The sequence below is a fragment of the Notolepis coatsorum genome, assembly GCF_963971535.1.
Source record: "Notolepis coatsorum genome assembly, chromosome: 4".
Lineage (NCBI taxonomy): Eukaryota > Metazoa > Chordata > Actinopteri > Aulopiformes > Paralepididae > Notolepis > Notolepis coatsorum.
In genome coordinates, this window is record NC_140168.1 from 170,225,430 (window position 1) to 170,247,048 (window position 21,619).

Genomic DNA, 21,619 nt, shown 5'->3' on the forward strand with positions numbered 1-21,619 from the left:
GAATCTCATCATAATTTTTCCGTAGCTTTGCTGAAGCTGCAGGGTCAGTTTCAGGAATGAGCTCAACTTCAGGGACTGTAAGGAAGCTCTCAACATCCTTCCTGGCAACCTTGTCTGCTGCTGCAAAGCTTTCTTCTTTGCCCCTTCTCCTTTTCTCTGCCTTATTTTCCATCCCCTGCCTTTCCAATGTTTTAAGAAGATAGAGGATTGATGGAGCCCCATGGATTTTCTCAATACATTGAGACGTTTGTTAAAATGGTTACAGAGGTTTCTGCTGAGTAGTTCTGGAAAGAGCTCACCTATTTATGGCTGACGTTGACTTTAAGTTTGTGTTTGTAGGTTGGTGGCTAAAGCAGTACAGTAGGAGATCTTGCCATCCAAGAATGAGTCCAATCAAGATATTGGAACCTGGCAAAGTTCAAGAAGTCAGGAGATCGAGATTTAGCACTTAGGTGTTTGTGTGCATTACAAATACAATTTATTATTGTTAGTATTATTATTATTGATCTTTGGAGTTGTATCCAGTTATATACAGTTCACTTGTTAATAAATTTGATGGCTTTGTCATTATAAATGATTTCCCATATATTTTTTATCTTTGCAATTTTGTAATACAATACCAATGGGTTCAAATGGTAAAATCAGCCATTTTGAAATCCAAAATTATGCAGGTTATATTTATCCTATCCCAAAAATGACCTCATATTTGAATTCCCCATTAAGAAACACATCATTTAGACACCTTGCATGTTAGGATTTCCTTCAGATTCATGTTGGTATCCATGTATGGCCAAGGGGTGAAAAATGGTAAAATCGGCCATTTTGAAATCCAAAATGATGTAGGTTAGAGTTATCCTATCCCAAAAATGAACTCATATTTGAATTCCCCATTAAGAAACGCATCATTTAGACACCTTGCATGTTAGGATTTCCTTCAGATTCATGTTGGCATCCATGTATGGCCAAGGGGTGAAAAATGGTCAAATCGGCCATTTTGAAATCCAAAACAATGTAGGTAGGAGTTATCCGATTAGAAAAATAATCCCATATTTGAATTCCCCACAAAAAAACACATATTTTAGACACCCCACTCGATTGATTTTCCAAAAAAAAAAAAAGTATGGCCCGCCCTACCGCGACGGGCATATAGTAAATAAGGATATAAAAGCATGTTAAAGACGCATTTATTGGACGTGTTGCGCGCAGAGTTTACATAGAAACAGCGCAACTCCAGACAGCGCGACATCATCACAACAACACGCGTTAGGTTACAGGTTGTTTCTGTTTCGGTGACATATTTTCGGTGAAAAAACTCTTTCGGCCGAAAGCCGAAAGGCCATTTTTGGCCATTTTCGGCCACCGAAATTTCGGTGCATCCCTACTTTTAACACACCATCGTGGTGATGTTGCAGGTGACTTGTTAGGTTGGATGTATTATAAGTTGTTGCCCTTTTCCCTCCTCGTGGAACTTCTGCATTGCATTTGTTACAAATAGCAAGCAAACTTTTTTCCTCTGAAACTATTCCCACACTACTGACGCCATCTTTGTTTACATCCGCGCTGCTTCAGAAACTTACGTGGCTACGTCACAGCCAAGAAAGGGAGCGCTGGATTTGTGTAAAACGCCCTCTTCCTAAACCACACGCTATCAGTCGTACCACTGTACTGGCAAAACGGGAGGAGCCTACAGTAAAAACAAACGCCCTTCATCCCAATTCACCCACACCGCATTTTTTTTTTTACCAAAAAATATATTATATATTATCGGAGCTATCAATAACGTTACCGGGTTTATCGGGATGACGTCATAATTGCTGATATCGGCCCGATAATTACGTGCATCTCTAATTCTAACCAATCAAACGTGAGCTTGACACACACACACGCTGCTCGCAGTGCCCTCCCTCTCACAGACCAGTCTTGTCAATAGTCCAATGTACAATTTTGTTTGTTTGTACAGTGTCTCCTCCCCCCCCCCCTCAATGTACAGTTTTGCTTGTTTATACAGTGTGTCTCCCCCCCCCCAACCACCTCCAATGTAAATTACCCAGTATGGTTGTCAATATCCCAATGTACCCAACCCCCCCACCCAACCTCCTCCAATGTACAGTTTCTATGTCAAATGTATATACTCCCTTTTCTTCTGTATCACAAACAGTACTGTATTTGCAAATCTGGTATGTCATAAATGTATAGATGTAGCAGTACTGACTATCTGTATGCAGTGTTGTGCTAGTTACTGAAAAATAGTAACTCAGTTACTTTACTAGTTACTTCATTTCAAAGTAACTTCGTTACTGTACTAGTTACTTACACCCAAAAGTAATGAGTTACTGTGAAAAGTAACTATTTAGTTATTTAAAAAAAAAAAAAAAAAAAAAAATTGCTCAAGTCCCATGCCCCATATACTCAAAATCGGTTGATCAACTTGACAGTTTCCATTCACATCACCGAACTCTGCTAAGCAATGTGGTCTAGAGCGTTTCATTATATATTCCCTCCCCGCTGTATGTATATTTCTCTCCCACCCACCCACCCCCTCCTAATGTACAGTCCCCTCCCCATCATATGTATATACTCTGTCAGGATCTAGGGGTAACAGTACTGTATATTTGAATACCGCTTATGTCACAAATGTATCAGTACTAAATACCTATATGTCCCTATGCCATAAATGTCATGTATGTTGTGTATGTCATAAATGTCTATATGAAATTGAAAATGGGGGACCCTGATGGAAACAAGACAAACGTCTTTCTCAGGTCTGCATCCCCTTAACAATTGTATGTATTGAGCCGTACTGTATTGTACCCATTCTGCAATCTGTTAAATAAAGTTTTCATTCATTCATTCATTCATCCATTCATTAATTCATTCATAACCATCTTGCAGCGTTGTTTAAGATATCAATCAAAGCATTGCAACGTTAGAATAGTTAGGATATCAATTGTGCATGAAAGGACTATATTTATATTGTTTGATTAGTATTATGAGATTCCCTGGCAGATTTCGTACAGTCAAAATCCGTTGATCTTGAGTTTCAGTGAACACATTGTACTCACCGTCACCAGTCTGCGGTGGTCGAGATGTAACGTTAGTCCAGTTGACTCCAGCAGCCCTTCAAACATGTTCTTTATCTCGTTTCCATGTTGTATATTAATTATCTCTCCAAGTAGTTGCTAAATGGTTTGTTAGTTCGTTATTATTACTGCGTTCTTATTATGTAGATTCATAGCGAGCGTCCTCTTGTTGTTTACTGTAGAGAGCGTCTATTTCTTTCAGAACGTCAGTGGCCAATCAGAAGTGCGAAAACCAGAATGAGGCTACGGAAAGAAATAATAATAATAATAATAATACTTCGTTTTATATAGCGCCTTTCAGTCTACAGTAAACAAAACAAACGCAGGCGAAATAAGGACGCTCGCTATGAATCTACATAAAAAGAACGCAGTAACGAACTAACAAACCATTCAGTAACGTAAGTAGCGTTACTGAATTTCAAAAGTAATGCGTTAGAGTACTAGTTGCGGCAAAAAGTAACTTCGTTTCTGTAACGCGTTACTTTGTAACGCGTTAGTCCCAACACTGTCTGTATGTCATGTATGTCATATATGTCCTGATGAATTGAAAATGGGGGACCCTGATGTAAACAAGACGAAAGTCTTTCTCTGGTCTGCATCCCCTTAACAATTGTGTGTATTGAGCTGTACTGTATTCAGGGGAGGAAACTAACTTTTTGGCTTACCAGCCAACTGGCGAGTATCTGATTTTTTTTACCAGCCAAACAGATTTTTTACCAGACAAAAAAAATCGCTAATTGTGATAATGTATGTCTTCATCTAAATTGATTTTCAATCATAGTAAAATAATCACACCGTGTCTCTACTCTTTAAAATATTTATTAGCATAAAACATTAATCTCTACTCTTCACAATATTAGCATAAAACATATTAACATAAAAGAGGTATCTATTCTGGACTGGGTTGGGCTGAACTGGGCATTGAAAGATGCTGCGTTGGACTGGATTGGGCAGTGAAAGAAAAAAACCAAAGTATGTTGTGAAGTGTATAGATAGATGTGAAATGTATAGATGTAGCAGTAGTCTATCTGTATGTCATATGTTATGATGAATTGAAAATGGGGGACCCTGATGTAAACAAGACAAAAGTCTTTCTCTGGGCTGCATCCCCTTAACAATTGTGTGTATTGAGCCGTACTGTATTGTACCCATTCTGCAATCTGTTAATAAAGTTTTCAATCAATCAATCAAGTTAACTTTGAACCTCGGTTGTCAAGCCTCGTCAATGTTATGTATGCATCTGGGTAGGCACACTGTGCCTTTAAGACAGCACGGTGGTCTTACGACAGTGCTGTGAAGTACCGTCAAGTGTTGTGGTAACGTCAGTTGGGTTGGTGTGCTGTTGTGCACAGTGCACTGGTTGAGCTTAGCTAGCCCCTTTCGTGACTGCGATGTGCAAGCCAGGGGCTTTTGAGCATGAAATAAAATGTCTAACCTTACGTCGTAGTCCGGTGCTTTTTTGGAAACATTATAGTCATAACAGATACACCTAGCTGGCTGCTTTGAGCACACGGGGCTAACGTTAGCTAGCAAGCAGCTATCGCTAAAACGCTAACTAGAAGCTAACCAATACAGTTCCAGTAGACTAACATTACACCTCTGTGATTTAAATGTGTCCTTAGTAACTTATACTCGAGGGTTGTGCTAGGGTTGGATGCAGTTCCCCGTTGGTCAGTCTGTCTGTTTTCCATCTTCTGCTGTGTTTAACGTTATCCGTTTGAGAGTGCTCCTGATGGCTAGCCTAGTAACGCAGGACTTTTATCATTATATGTCCGCGGGTTGGCCAGTACTGCGCAAACTTTTATTAAACATTATATGTCCGCGGGTGGTCTTGTGCAGTGCTCTCGTGGCACTGTCAACTACAGCGAGCACTCAGAAGACGCGCACCGTTTGCCAGTGCAGTGATTGCAGAATGTTTTTTTTTTGTATACTCGCCAGACTGGCGAGTGGTCTTCATGAATCACTCGCCAAACGTAAAAAATACTCGCATTTGGCGAGTAAAGTGGCCTAATTTCCTCCCCTGACTGTATTGTACCCATTCTGCAATCTGTTAATAAAGTTTTCAATCAATCAATCAATCAGTCACAGACCCGTATCATTTGCACCGAAGATAGCAAGCGTGCAGGTCCTCCTTTTAACACCACTGAAGCATTAAACAATGGCCCAGTAAACTATTCACTTTAGTTTACTACACGAGGCGTTGTCTAACGTTATCTAGCTGGCTAGCTCATAACATAATTGAAATTCGTTTTTGAAGCTGTGGCTAACGTTAGCTAGCTACCGATCTTCGGGTGGCTAACGTTAGCTACCTAGCAACTGTAGCTTGCTAATACAGGTTGTCCTGGCTGGCAAATTTTTCATTCGCAATGGAGTGGAGCTAACTAACTGTACAAATCGATGTGATTAGCTGAGACTGTATTTTGTACGGTTGGCTGCCTGGCTGTTGTGGATTCAGGTAGCCAGCTAGCAGCTAACATCAACTCGACGTCAACACTGTTGACACTCTGAGCGAGTTTGCAGACAGCAATGTAACAAACAATATGGTCCGTGCGGAACCATTATCCCCAACACATAGTTCCGTGTGTGAATAATGTTGAGCCACCACAAAAGATGAATCCAAAGTTTAATATAGTAAGAATAGTACTAGGCTATATTATAACACATCTTTGCAAGTAGATTACATTAGCAAAATGCCCTTTTGACATGTAGCCTACATATTCATAATCATGAAAGTTTATTTGGAAGTATTTTATATTCTGTACTTAGTTTTAAAGTGGTCAGACAGTTCCCTCTGTGTGTAATACAGACAGTCTTCACACATTCATAAATAACACTTACAGAAAAGCTTATTGTGCACTGTAATACGTTTTGTTCAATGGGGGATTTTTTTATGTACCGAATACCGTGAAACCGTGGTATTTTTGCCCAAGGTTATCGTACCCTCAAAATGTCATACCGGCACATGCCTAGTTACACTATAGGCTACACTACTAGGTCTACACTATACTATAGTTTAAGGCTACTTTCACTGTTTTACTGCATTACAGTTAGGGATGCACCCAAATTTCGGCACCGAAAGTTTTCACTGAAAATATATCACCGAAACAGAAACAACCTAACAACCTTGCGTGTTGTTGTGATGATGTCGCGCTGTCGGGAGTCGCGCTGTTTCTATGTAAACTCTGCGCACAGCGCGTCCAATAAATGCGTCTTTAACATGCTTTTATATCCTTATTTACTATATGCCCGTTGCGGTTAATCACTGAGTGATCTAATATGCATATTATTCAGAGCGAGAGGGGGGGGGGGGATTGTGTTTCTCACATTGACGCTGTCTGTCTGTCGCGTGTCTACTGTGCCGAGTCAAGCGAGCACATTCAGCTGGGGACTAGAAAGGTGCACTCAGTAGAGCACAGATGTCCGCTGCGGCAGCCAGAGAAAAGATGGAATTAATGTACTGTATGCATTCAGTGCTGAATACATTTTTTATGGACCCATAATAGTGATTATTTATTATTTAAGTTAAGTTTTGCCATAATCATATATTTTTCCATAATCATAATGTTCCACAACATTGGTAAAAAAAAAAAGATTCTATTCTATGAATCATTTTCGGCTTTCGGCCAACTGTTTTCTATTTTCGGTATCGGTTTTTCGGCCAAGAATTTCCCATTCGGTGCATCCCTAATTACAGTACTGTTATATTGTCGTTTTTTTATCAATACAAAAAATATATTACATATTGTTGGTGCTCCTTACATTTAGGTGGGTGCTCCTACATTTTTGCTGGTGCTCCCAATTTTTTGAAGTTGGAAGCACCAGTGCTACCAAGTACAAATGTAAATTTCGAGCCCTGCATAATTTGAACTATACACAATACATCATTTGAACTATAGACAATACTGAATTTGAACTATACACAATACTGAATTTGAACTATACACAATACTGAATTTGAACTATACACAATACTGAATTTGAACTATAGACAATACTGAATTTGAACTATACACAATACTGAAAGGTTACAGTATGTAGATTTGTTTATTTGTATGACAAAGTCAGTCAACCCTTGCAATCAGTTTCATTTAATGAATTGAAAACAGCATTGATATTACATAAAAGCAAACTGGCAATAGAAAAGATGTTCAAAATGATCTAGTTCCCTTAAAACGCTAACGCTATTAAATAAAAATATATAGTGGCGGTTAAAATAAGAATATGACTTGGCCTGAAAAAAGTTCAGTCAGGAGATTTTTTTTTTGCTTTAATCCCTGGAAACGTATTAAGCCAACGTATTTGAGTGCCAACAACGAGATTTCTCGTCCTAACTCGCCATGCGTTGAGTGTCAATGACGAGATTTCTCATTATTTAATCGTTGTTTTATTTTATTTATTTTAGCGATATCCATTCATTTTTCATCCATCCAGCCTGATGTTATCATTGGGAATGGCTCTGAGCTCAAAAAGGGCAAATACCGCCGCCTATCGTCTCCCGGATGGTAATGCACATCATTGGATTGGATTGAGTGGCCATGTGCATCAGAAAAAAACTCCGGTCCAGGGTTTCCCCATCTCTGGCAAGCAGTGTCTGTTACCACATTCACTGGGGAAGCTCGGAGCAGCTTTCGATTATGTGTTTCGGACTATAACGTTGGATCAATAAACGCGATCAATATTTGGAATGGCGATCAGGAATTGGATTAATGTTTTTGCAGAACATCTGATGTGAGGTAAGGACTCTATTTTACCAGTATTGGGTTAATCAGATGTTTTTTTCATAGCGATCACAACCTGTCTGTGTGTGTGTGCGTGAATGACGTTAGCGCTGACCAGGTCGTGGATAATATATTTTTCAGCCCGCTTCTCTAGCGTGCATAAGTACACATACTATCGATAATCTAGCGTTTATTAATTTGAAAACTATTCATAAATCAGCCGAAAAATGACAACGTGTTTTGTGTATTCCACTAAAGGGCTATTATCACGGAATTTCTCTGAAATTACTAGAACTCTCCGAAACTATACTCGTATTCAAAACTGTATAAAACGGAAATGTACCAATGAAAAAACAATCCGTTTCATACATGTTGACTGCAAGCAAGTCATTGATAAGCGAGGGGTGTTTTAGACCCATAGCCATAATTTAAGATATAGTTTAAGCGTTCGCAAATATCCCCGACCTCCCATTGACTGAAGCGCTGGCACTCAAGGGGTTATCTGGGCAAAGGGGCATGTGTTAAGCCATAAATATTGTATCAGATTTTTTTATATATATAAAAAAACAGCATTTAAAAGTTAATTGGAAAAGTACTTGAAAGTCCTTGAATTTAATTTTGCAATGTCTGGGAACCCTGTGAAAGTGCTTGACTTAAACTTAAAAGTCTCTTGTAACATACAAGATAACTCTAGTATCTTTACCTCTCTTACGCCTGTGTGCGGGACACGCGTGCATCACGGCACTTTGCTCTCGTCAGTCAGCTCATTCAGCTCAGCGGCATTTGACAAGAGCTCCGTCAAATGACCACTTTCGGTTCTGATCTTTGTCCCGACTCTAGCGTCAGAATGTTATGAAGTGGACAGCCATTTTGGATAATTAAGCAGTTTTTACAGGTACACAAATTACAAAACATTATAAACTAAAGACTATGACTATAAGACTTCCGGCTATGGAAGTCGACACAAAAGTAAGAAAATATAATGAATGTTGAATTAATAGCGTGTTATGCTTTACATCAGGGGTCTCAAACTCAATTTACCTGGGGGCCGCTGGAGGTAGAGTCTGGGTGAGGCTGGGCCGCATCAAATATTCCACAAAAAAAGGGTTTCAAGTATTCAAAAAAAAAGGTACAACTGATCCAATCTTCTCAATCTTTAGCAATAACGTTTCAGAACATGAACAGTTCTTCAGAACATGAACGGTTCTTCAGGCTTCTCAGTGGTGTCAGTGGACTCATCCACAGCTATGGAAATGCACTGCATTTTTTTTATTCTATCACAAAGCTGTTTAATCAAATCACCAGCCAGTATTCCAGTTATTCTGGTTGCTGTGCGATCTGAGGGGGATTTGCTTTTGTTTGCCTTCAAACATGGTCTCCATCACTTCAGTCATACATTATTTTCAAATAGCTACCGTTTCTTGGCATATAGTCACATAATTGGTTTGGTGCTGGGACCAGGGGAGTAGCTGGGGGGGGGGGGGGGGGGGGGGGTTAGGATGATTCCAAGGGCCCAGCACTGGGGGGGGGGGGGGGGGGGGGGCCAGAGAACACTATTATTATCTTTTTATTAATATGGTTTTATTATTATCCTAAAGTAAGTTAATGTAGATGACTCAAAAGTATAATTGCCTGTATTATTAAAAAAATTGGTAAAAAAAAACCATATTATGCGTTTTCATCGATAAATAAATGCCCCACATTTTTTTATAGATTGGGGGCCCACAAAGTGATTCTTTCATGGGGCCCAGAATCTCCAGCTACGCCCCTGGCTGGGACTCAGGATGAACGCATATTTTTCCGTCCATTCACCTTTGAATTGCAGTCGACTTTTCTTTTACTGACCATCTTTGAAAATGCCATATTTTTCTGCTGGCTGCCTGCTGGCGAAAATAGGCTAATAGCTACATTTATCTCACAGAGATAAAACTGGGAGCGAGTTTACTGTAGATGCGCTTTCAACTCTGCTCCGACTTGAACTGAAAGAGAGAGACGACATGCAGTCCGTGAAGACCTGCCCTACTCCCCTACTCTGCCTCTGATTTGCAGACTGTGGCTGAGGGGGAAAAACGCTGACGGGACGCGTATGTGATTGGACCAGACCCGTACACACAGACACAGACAGTGGCAGTGCTGCGGGACATGCAGAGCACTGCTCGCAGAGGAGAGAGATAGCGAGGATGCATTTGCTTCCACTTTACTTGATATCACTCCGGAATCACGTTTCAACCAAGTCACTAACATAACGTTGCTGTCATGAACCTGCGCTATGGTAGCCTACAAGTGATAAAATAAATAAAACTTCCAACTCTCGCGCAACGACTCGGCAAACAGTTGCGCGCGGGCCGCATTAACACTAAACGTTGATGTCCAGTAGGGGACCGCAAACTATCATCCCCGCGGGCCGCAAGTTTGAGACCCCTGCTTTACATCCTGTAAGTGTGATTGATATCGCAACTGGGATTGTTCCGAAGTCAACACATGAATGCAGCGTGACGTGAATCATCATCATTAGGTGTCTTCTTCGTTCCGAAGGTTGCCTATCACTCTCCAACCCATTCTGTCCCACTTCTTCTCTCCAACTCCGTGACTCCGCCTCTCACTCCACTCCAATCATGCATAGGGAAATAGGAGCAAGTGTTTTAATGCAACTGATCTTCATTTTGACACAAATGCAAATACATCAGAATCGTCGTCATTTAGAAATGAGATCGCATACGTCTATGAATCGAGCTCGCAATTCTTTTTGCGATTAATCGTGCAGCCCTACCTACACCCACTGTAGATGTTGAAATGGTCTAATTAAAATTGTAATCCAGAGTGTTTACTGCCTGTGTGTAATGTTTCTCTAGTGAAAAAGAAGACACCCAGGCCGTCTAAAATAAGAGAGAAGTCCCCCAGGCCTTCTAAAGTAAGCAAGAAGAAGAGGATCAAAGTTAAGGGATCAAAGACGAACAAGTTAGTACACTCATTTACTCATGGGGGTGATTTTTTTTAGAAATAGCCGATATTATAATCTCAATTATGCATTATTATATTAACAGTGTATCATTGTTATAGGTATTGTTACACTGTACTGTTAAAGTGACATCGGTTCTGAAAAACTGCTGCATAAACCCTTTTATGTATTTATTTTTCCAAACTATGTTGATTTCCTTTCATAGCGTGGGCAATTTATTCAACAACAGTCCAAACATTTAACCCTTTCACTACCACACTACAGAAGGTTAACCCTTTCACTACCACACTACAGACGGTTTGTCGTGTGGCAGTGAAAGGGTTAACTGTCTGTAGTGTGGTAGGGAAAGTGTTAACCTTCTGTATTGTCGCAGTGAAAGGGTTAACCCTTTGGTAGTGTGGTAGTGAAAGGATTAAAGTGATTTCATAGTGTCTGTTGCACTGCCGATAACGTACAGATACATGTCTGCATGAGAACTTCCTCCTCAATGTTTACTAACACAACATAATATAATGATCGTGCCACCCCATGGATTCAAATGTAACTGCAAGTTTCAGGTGAGAAATTTAGTGTGAAAATATATTATTTTCTATTCTGTCTGAAATAGGGGTGGGCTGTAATATGGCCTAAAATGTATATCACCGTTAGAATTGTGGACGGTAACGGTATTATATATCACGGTATATTTGTTTTTCTTATAATAATCATAAAAAGGCTTTTGGACTTAACAGAGTTTTTTTTTTTTTTTTTTTTTTGGTTCCAAGTTGTCATGTCCTGTGAAAATAACGTATGTCCACTAAAAGTTAGAGTTGTTCCGATACCGATACCAGTATCGGAAATGCCTCCAATACAGCCTAAAATGCTGGATCGGGTATCGGTGAGTACGCGCCATCAGGTCTATGCTCCGATCCCATATGACGTAATTTATCAACAACAACACGTGCGGTTAGTGATGCACCAATGTGAAAATTGTGACCGATAACTAGGGATGTCCGATATTATCGGCCTACCGATATTATCGGCCGATATCGGCATTAAAATGTGATATCGGAAAATATCGGTATCGGTTTTCAAAAGTTCTTTTTTCTTCTTATTTTTTTTTTTTACATTTCTATAACCTTTATTTACCCAGGCAAGCAAGTAAGAACAAATTCTGATTTTATTTATTGTCAAAAGTATGCATAATGTTGTGTTAATTCCACAACAAGATATATGTAATGTTAATTACCTGAAATTATTAAATGTTTGGGGGGGGGGGGGGGGAACCCTGCATATATCGGTATTGGTTGATATCGGTATCGGAAATTAAGAGTTGGACAATATCGGTATATCGGTATCGGTAAAAAAGCCAATATCGAGCATCCCTACCGATAACCGATATTAATATTGCTGTTATGGCCGATACCGATATTTACCGATGTCGATATCTCTGTATAGAAAACACTTTTTTTTGATAATCAAATAAAGAGCTATTTTCAAAAACGCATTTATTTTTTTACTTTTGTAATTTATTTAAAAAAATTACTGATATTTTGAAACAATTTAAGACAAACATGTAATTATTGTTATTAATATCGGCCCGATACCGATGTGTAAAAAGAAAATGACCATATCGGCCTATATTATATCGGCGGCCGATATATCGTGCACCACTACGTGCGGTGCTAGCGGAGAGTGAGGATTATAAAATGAACGTGTTTTTAATCGACCGTGAATTAAAGTGTCAATCGGATTCAAGCCAAGTAGCTACTGACTAGCGTTAGCTGACTAACGTTATCAAATGTCAATGTGAAGAACCTTGTGTGGAAGACGAGCTAGTAAACGAGGGTCAGCTAGCTTAGCTTGATAACGATACTTTGGCTAAAGTTGGCCACAGTTGGGGCTATTCATAATCCAGCAATATAGGCTGCAGACCTGCAAGCAAAATACAGCAAGTTGGCACAGGAGTATTCCAAAGTAAATAAATGTTTCCCAATTAACGTTACATTGTCTTTCCATCTAGCTCACGTTAAAGGATAACTCCACTATTTTGGGAAATTAGCTTATTTAACATCTTCCCTGGAGTTAGACAAGAAGATGCATACCTTTTTTGTCTATGTGCGTGCATTTTAGCTTTGGGAATAGATGCTCCGTTAGCATAGCTTAGCTTCATCACTGGAAGTGAGGCAGGACAGTAGCCTTACAGTGCCTTACAGTGTATTGCAAGGTCTGACATTGACCAAACTTGATATGCATGACCTTGGTGGGCTCTAGGTCAACTCCTGAAAAGGGGGTCAATGTCAGACTTTGCAATCAAAAGTTAGGGGGCTAATAACCCTTGCCATAATTTCAGTGCGCCCCTAACTTTTGATTGCAAGGTCTGACATTGACCCCCTTTTCAGGAGTTGACCTAGAGCCCACCAAGGTCATGCATATCAAGTTTGGTCAATGTCAGACCTTGCAATACACTGTAAGGCACTGTAAGGCTACTGTCCTGCCTCACTTCCAGTGATGAAGCTAAGCTATGCTAACGGAGCATCTATTCCCAAAGCTAAAATGCACGCACAGAGACAAAAAAGGTATGCATCTTCTTGTCTAACTCCAGGGAAGATGTTAAATAAGCTAATTTCCCAAAATAGTGGAGTTATCCTTTAACTGGCTAACTTAAGTGTCGTCACTGACCGACCTCTCGCACACAGGCACGCAATTAATGACATGTTGCATCGAAAATCACAACAAACACCTGTCTCGTTACTAGCTAACTGAACCGGTGCCGACAGGATAGCAACAGCGTATAACGTCCGTGCGGAACCAATGTCCCAACAACAGTTCCGTGGGTGAATTATGTCTAATCACCACAAGCTAGTCATAGTATTCCCATGATGTGTTTTGCCATACAACATGGCAAATGCCCTAACTCATTGAGCACAGTTGTCAATTAATGATACTAATCTATACAATCACCTGTTGTTGAATAAATACCATTACTTTCTAGTTATTACTAAAACAAAACTATGTAAAACTATCTGTAGCTGTAAAAAAAAATATATATATATATATATATATATATATATACATATATATATACATATATATATAATAAAAGAAATGTATATGCACTGGTAGCGGATCAGTACTCGGTATCGGCCAATACCCAAAGCTCAGGTATCGGGAAGGAAAAAATGGTATCGGAACATCTCTACTAAATCTCTGGTTGTTTTTGCCACTGAAACAGAAATGTAGTCAACAAACATGTTGCATACTTTGTGTAACATTCATAAACTATTGATAAATGTTCATAAACTATTGTGTCTCCTGTGAGACATGCTGAAATATGTGGCTAACTAAACTGAGTCATGCTAACATGGACAGTTGTGCAGACTGAGCGATGGTCCAATCCAACTTTATTTGTATAGCACATTTAAAAGCAACATGGTTGACCAAAGTGCTTGACAGTAAAAACCATAATATAGTAAAAAGAACACATAAACACAATACAAAGTACACGGAACTACAAACAAAATTACAGCAGCAGACACAAATTTGTTTAAAGCTAGGGAGAACAAATGTGTTTTTAAGATGGGACTTAAACACTGGGAGCGTTGGGGCCAGCCTAATGTGCAACTCGTTCCACAGTTTGGGGGCTACAAACGCAAATGCACGGTCCCCCCTGTTTTCTAGCCTGGATTTAGGGACAACCAGGAGGGACTGGTCAGCAGACCTCAGCGACCGTGTAGGGGTGCAGGATCTCGGCAGAGGTAGGGTGGGGCCAGACCATTCATTGCTTTATAAGCAAACAGCAGGATCTTAAAATGTACCCTAAACTGCACAGGCAGCCAATGAAGGGAGGCAAGAACAGGAGTGATGTGTGTAATAGGGATGTCCCGATCGCATTTTTTTGCTCCCGATCCGATCCCGATCATGTGATTTTGAGTATCTGCCGATACCGATCTTTCCCGATCCGATCTTTCACATTAGTAACCGATTTGACGCATTTGTCAGAAACTGGCGAAGCGAGACGAGCCCCTCTGTTGCCTCAATAGCCCCTCGAGCGCGGTGGCTCACATTACATTCACCCTGAGCCCCTGAGAATGTGCTTCATACGAGAAATATTCAAAGTTTCAATCTGTTTGCACATTAGTATACATTCAGTGTTCGACTTACGTAATGATTTGCTCCATTTTGGTCTGAAACGCAGACGATAATCCTCACAAAGCAAATGTTGACGTTATCCAGGCAAACGTTAACTTCATTCAAGCGAGGCATTGCAATCAATACAGCTGTTTGGCAAAGCACCTGCCGCCTCCCCCATTCCTTTGTTGTTGTTTGTGGCTGTTTCTCAGGTGGCGTATTAGATTGCTCGTGTTGAACGCAGCCTCTGTTCTTTCCTCCACGCGGAACGTCTGCCTTGCAAACATTGCAACTGGCTATTGGACTGGCTTCGGTTTGAATTTTAAAATGCTTCCAAACTTCTGACATTTTGTCTAGCTGCTCCGAGTCATCAGGTGGACATAACCTGCCGGTGTTGCGGGAGCGACGCGTTGTGAGCTTGTAGGTCTGCTATTTTCGGCATACGTCACTGTCGTGCGACGGTGTAAATCAAAGGCAATGCGTTTGTTTTGGCAAATTCTTCTGCTCTGTGCGACAATAAATAAATGAATGATATGTAATTTAAAACCAAAACTAAGGCCTCAGTATGAGTTTAAGACGTGAACATGGTCATGTTTGTTGAATAAAATAAAATATATATATGAGTCATTCCACCAATCCAGTCCGATTTGGACTTTGGGATTTATTTATTTTTACCAAGAGGTATTACTTTTCTGAACACCCCTCAAGATGAATGACATATTTAACTTCCAGAAAAATATATTTTCCCATCTCAGGCATGAAATATCTATTATTTTTGGTCATTATTGTATGATATGGACACCATTATTCTTCAACCCCGTTACGGACACTCTGGAAGCTCTCTGAATAAGATTAAAACATGTATTTGTGCTAAAGTCAACATTTCTATAATAATTAGATGTCCTTCACACCATTTCTATAATTGCTCGTCTACAAATTACGTAAAATCCTACACTTTTGCTATTCTGAACCCTGACATTTGCCTTTTTTTGACAGCGGCCGCAAGCTTTTTCATCAGAAATGTGATTTGACCTCAGATTTTGAACTAAAATCGATATTCTTATTGTTGTGAAGGATCAGATTAAACCGAATATATATATTTATTTATGGATATATATTTAATAGTATTTGTATATCGTTTGATATCCCTTGTATATTCCTTGTACATATACACTGAATATCCCTTTAGTCTACTAACAGCTCATAATAGTTTCATTCTCTCATTGGACAAGAACTTGGCGCCAGCAGCCAAGCCCCTTGGTTCAAGTTCAATCGTGCCGACGAACATGTCGTTACTAGCCCGGTTCCGCGTAGGAATACGTCTGGCGAAATACGAATGGTACTATTTGTTCACAGCGCATATATATATGGCGCAAGTAAAGTAGAACTTTCTTTTAGTCCCTTAGCCCTTAGTTATTTACCCTCCAACCTAGTGGCAAGACGTTAAGCCTCACCCACGATACACGTGTGGTGCAGTATGGTCAACTTGGCCTCAGAATGGCATTGAGACATCGTGTGGATTAATAGCTGAATTGTCATAGTTTGGCACTATACCGTCGAGTGGGACGTATTTCTATTAAGTTAATAATAGTCTATTATGTATGGTGCATCGTTCGGTTAGAGTTATACAGTGAGTAGTACCCCCATCGTTTCCTCGCGTTATCTAGAGTCTTAACCAGGCTGGGCAGACCACGTGTGGTGCTTTCATCCGAGGAGTTCTGGGCTAGGACGAGTGGACCTGCACATTGGATTACCTTACCCGGACGACGGCGAGCCCTACACGGCTTGGATTATCTACTTGCTTTGGGTGCTTTGATTTATGCCATGGATAACAGCCAACACTGGTGAGTGTTGGAACTACCCCCCGAGAGGAGTCCAGGTGAGACGGCGCTCTACCCCGAGTGAGGTCGCCTCACGTCTCTTCGTTGTGGACCGGCAGCTACCGTCTACAAGAGGGCCCAACTGTATTCATCTGTGGACCAAGGTTCTGTGGGCACCGTGTTCAGCACTCTGAATTCTCCCAAGAAATCGTTGGCCAGATGGGATATCGCCGGCGGCTCTCCTAACCCCCCCCCCCCCCCTACTGACTTACAACCAGCAGGACCCCCCTTTAGTATATCCAGCTATAATCATTAAGTACCATCGCTATAGTTCCCTAAAGAACCAGGTTGTATACTTGCTTCCTGCGTAACCAGAGATTGGACATTCAATGTTGATTTGCCTACGAATACTCATTTGCCTTACAAGTGCATTCAAATCATAAATGTCATTAAGTGAACGTTGTATATACCCTTTGCTATATATTAAATATTCGACTTATACATTTGTGTGGACTTGGTTTCATGGTGGGAAAGTGTTCATCATATCTATATCATGTACTGTGTGGCCAGTAGTTAAAGTACATAAAGCGGTAGTGGTTTAATGATACCATACTTATCAATACAGTCAGGGAATTGTACCCCTCAGTTACACTTATGTTTGCTCTAAACATTTCAGAAAGAATTATTCAAAAGTTGAATTTGTTTTTCATAAACTTAAAGAAATAATTAATAAACATGTAGCTGTAACCGGGTTGAGTCTAGGGTAACGTGTGAGCACACACACACAACAACATGCACATTACAATTAATATGTATGTGGCATAAGCATGTTGAAAAAGCTCAATAATTAATTTAACTATTGTATAACTTCAAAATCAGTGTTAAAATCACAACCCTGTTACAATCTCACAACCCCGTTACATTCAAACGTTACATTCAAACGTAACGGGGTTGAGTGTAACAGGGTTGTGATTTTTTTGCACAAAATGGTTGCTACTCCACATGTGGTGAATACCAGGAGAGCACATGGCATGCATGATATTAAGAAAGCATCTAAAAAAAAAGATCATATTCACAAGTAATAGTTTGCCATATTTTTTTCAAGTAACGGTGTTGAGTAATTATGCTTGACTACCATAATATTACATGATAAATGACTGAAAACATAGTACAATGAGGTAGCTACTTGCCTGTTTCTGGTGTTGTGTTCTCCAAAAGACTTCAAAGTTGTCACTTCCTGTTTCACATGCTTCTATGGATTGAACCATTATTTTTGTGGGGGGGAGAATGCTCAGTGTAACGGGATTGAGGGTTACTGAGGGACAGACTGAATAATGTTATTTTAATGAATAATTATTAATTTATTTTGAAATAAATCATTACCAGCATTAACAGCACAGATGGATGTGTATGTTCATTTTAAAAAAAGTATGGACTTTTTACAAATTTTCTTGGTCATATCCCAAATACATTTTCATGAAATGCCACGAGGGACATGTCAAAATACATGGTGTCAACTGAAATAACAACATAATGCATAATAAAAAAAAAATACATCCATGCAATGTTTTTACACTTTATTAAAGAGGACATTGCAAACATCAGAGGGACTCAAATCGGACCGGATTGGTGGAATGACTCATATATATTTTTTCCCTCCCGATCTTCTGAAAATCATGTGATCTGCCCCCCATCACGTGATCGGATCGGGACATCCCTAGTGTGTAACGTTAATTATTTCAAATGACTACGATGGGTATTAAGTATCCGGTATAAATTTATTGCAATATGCTCAATAAACACAGATAATATTTTACAGGATATTGAAACCTTCCCGGACATCTAGACCGGCACCAATTTCTTCTAGTGGAAACCCTGGCTCTGAATAATAATAACTTGATTTATATAGCACCTTTCATACATGGATTGCAGCTCAAAGTGCTTCACAGCAAATAACATAAAATGAACATGGGCATAATAAAATGTGCATACAGTTGACAGAATAAAAGCAACCTATCAAGTGCAGACATAAGAATAGGTATAAAAAGACAATAAAAGTGCAATGTAGAAAGTGCAGACATAAGAATAGGTATAAAATAAGTACAATAAGTACAGTGTTGCTCGAAAGCATGTGAACCCCCCCGGAACAGTCAGTCCCCCAAACACCCCACACATCAATCCCCACCACATCCCCATCCAAGACACCCCCCCCATGATGAAGCACGTCATGACCGAAGGAAAACACAAACAGCCTGAATGCACCCGGACCATTCACAAAATACAACGGCCAAACATGAAACATCCCTGTGAGCACAAGCATGTGAACCCCCGGGACCCAGCAGCCGCACCCCCAGAGCCGAAGTGAAGCGCCTTCTATTGATCTAGTTATGCCCTCCATTTCAGGTTTGTTTACCCCGAGGTTTACATTGCACTACTCGCATGTTTTTTTTTTATTAGCTAATGATGGGCCAACTTTTCGACTTGTCTTATTCCACAAACTAGTTTATTATATTTTAATGGCAGTGCGCAGTTCACTACTTTTAGGCTTTTTCACATTTACAAGTTTAACACACAAAGCTAGTCTTTTATTGGTACATCCGGTAGAGTAAAATCTCTACCTTGGCACGGATTTCTACCAGTATACCGGTTCAAATTTATACCGTTATACTGCCCACCCCTAGTCTGAAACGGTAAAGAGTAGCATTTTACCTGTCGAGTAGTTGGTTACATAAGAAGTACCGTAATTTTCGGACTATAAGGCGCACCTGAATGTAAGCCGCAGCAGCTAAATTGAATGATGTGTACATATATAAGCCGCACTGGACTATAAACTGCAGGTGTTTTAACACTTTCCGTGCCACTCACGAGATTTCTCGGGTTTTTTTTATAGGTGGTTGCTAGCCACTCACGAGATTTCTCTGATTATTTTTTTTTAGCGATCTGAAAAATTATTGCATCACCCGAGCCTACCCGAGTATAGCCGAGGGGCGCCGGCGATCATTGTGGAAAAAAGCGCCCCCTGTCGTCTCCCAGATGACATAAGTGATTTTGGAATGGACTCAATGAAAATGAATGGGGAAAAAAATCCGGTACTCCACATTTTCCAGTTCACTGATCCAGCCGGGGTTACCACAGTTCATTCTGGAACCTCAGATCCCCGCTGATCATGGAGATCTACAGTATCGCGTTGGATCCATACACGTATCGATTTTTTCGAATGGTGATCAGGAATTGGAATATACCAGTTGGATACCATCTGATGTCAGGTAAGGACTCTATGTTATCAGTGTTAGGATAATCAGAGTAAGTTTGATGAAGTTATAAGCCGTTTTGTGAAATGTCTTCTTTCGGTTTCACTGTAAAAGTCTGTGAGGAAATCAACGGAGCGATTATCCGTGCACGGCCGTAATGTGCTTGCGTGCACGTATAATATTGATCATCTAGCGTTTATTTGACAACGATTCATAAAAAGGCAGACGAATATCAACGTTGTGGAATATTCCACTAAAAGACGATTTTCATAGAATGCTCCAGAATGAGCTGTTTTTTATATCAAAACGGGGGCTTTTCTAACTGCTCTGAAACGGAAACGACGCGATAAAAAAACAATCTGCCTTGACAGCACTGACTGGAAAATAGTCTTTGATAATGCGATGGGCAGATTAGACACATAGCCATAATTTAAAACATAGATTAGGCGATATTAACGTTAACATTGGCGCCGATGGTGGCATTCAGCCGGTAAAACGGAAAACCAGGCGTGGCGCTCAAAGTGTTAATGTTTAATTACCATATGTAAGGGTTCGTGCACAGAGGGGATTGTCGGCAAAGAGATGGCTGTTTGAGGAAGCTCCCATTTATTAACATTTCACACACATAGCGTTTCAGACACAAACTTTTCAACTTTCAACTTAAACGGTGCGCTCAAATAACACTATAGTAACAAATATATATATATATATATATCAACAATAACAGTGAAGTAAACATCTCACGTGAATAATTGAATGAACATCTCGTCTCGAGGCGAGTGAATGAATGTCCGTGAAAACCAAGATGGCCGCTCAGCAATACCATAACGGAGCAAGGCATATCCGGTTGGATACTGGTAAGGCTCTGCCCTCTAGTGGCCGGCGATAAACTCTTCATGTAACCTGTAAAATCCATAGATTTAGGAGGTTCCCTAGTGGCCGTTAGCTGTAAAAATCCATAGATTAGCCCAGTGCTTCTCAAACTTTTTCTGTCAGGCCCCCCTTTGGCGGACCAAAATATTTTGGGCCCCCCCCCCCCCCCCGCCCCAACAAAATAGTCATGAAATGTGCCATGTTTAAATTTATTGAAATAACACCAATATCGTGACCTTTCAAATTGGCCCTATATTTTGTTTTCAGAGCTGTCATGGATGAAAAGCCAGCTTCACACAGATACTGTATGTGGTGCTGAATGGTATCAACACCTTAACTGCTGCATCATGAGATACTTGGTGGGCCATGAGATGAGATACTTGGTACTCAGCACCACACTCTGAAACTAGCTCTCTAGGTGGTATCAGGAAGCTTTGTATCAATGTTGTCTATAAAGTTTTTTTTTATCCAGAGTAACTTGGTGATCCTTTTCTGTGTTTTATTAAATAATGATTTTCAGATTTTGAGAAATGGTATTTTCATGGAGAACAGTGCAGCTGCAACAGATAGCACTTTAGTGATACTTTTCTGTAATAAAAATAATATTTTTTTTTTTTTTTTTTTATTAATCAATCTCAAGGCCCCCCCTGTCATGCCTCTGCGCCCCCCCTGGGGGGCGCGCCCCCCACTTTGAGAAACACTGGATTAGCCACACCGTTATATAAGCCGCAGGGGCGGGGAAAAAGGCGCGGCTTATAGTCCGAAAATTACGGTATTCGTGTCGATCCATAATACATGTGGATCATAT

The 21,619-nt window shown here is 40.1% G+C and overlaps 1 protein-coding gene across 2 annotated transcripts in view; it reads left to right on the top strand.

The window, feature by feature from the left end:
* The window catches only part of LOC311227014 (uncharacterized protein), a 171,036-nt gene that overhangs the window by 93,096 nt on the left and 56,321 nt on the right, over window positions 1-21,619 (top strand). For both annotated transcript variants that reach the window (XM_084312512.1, XM_084312513.1), the window contains exon 10: window positions 10,651-10,756. In XM_084312512.1, coding sequence (XP_084168638.1) covers window positions 10,651-10,756 — 106 coding nt within the window. The remainder of the gene's footprint in view (window positions 1-10,650; window positions 10,757-21,619) is intronic.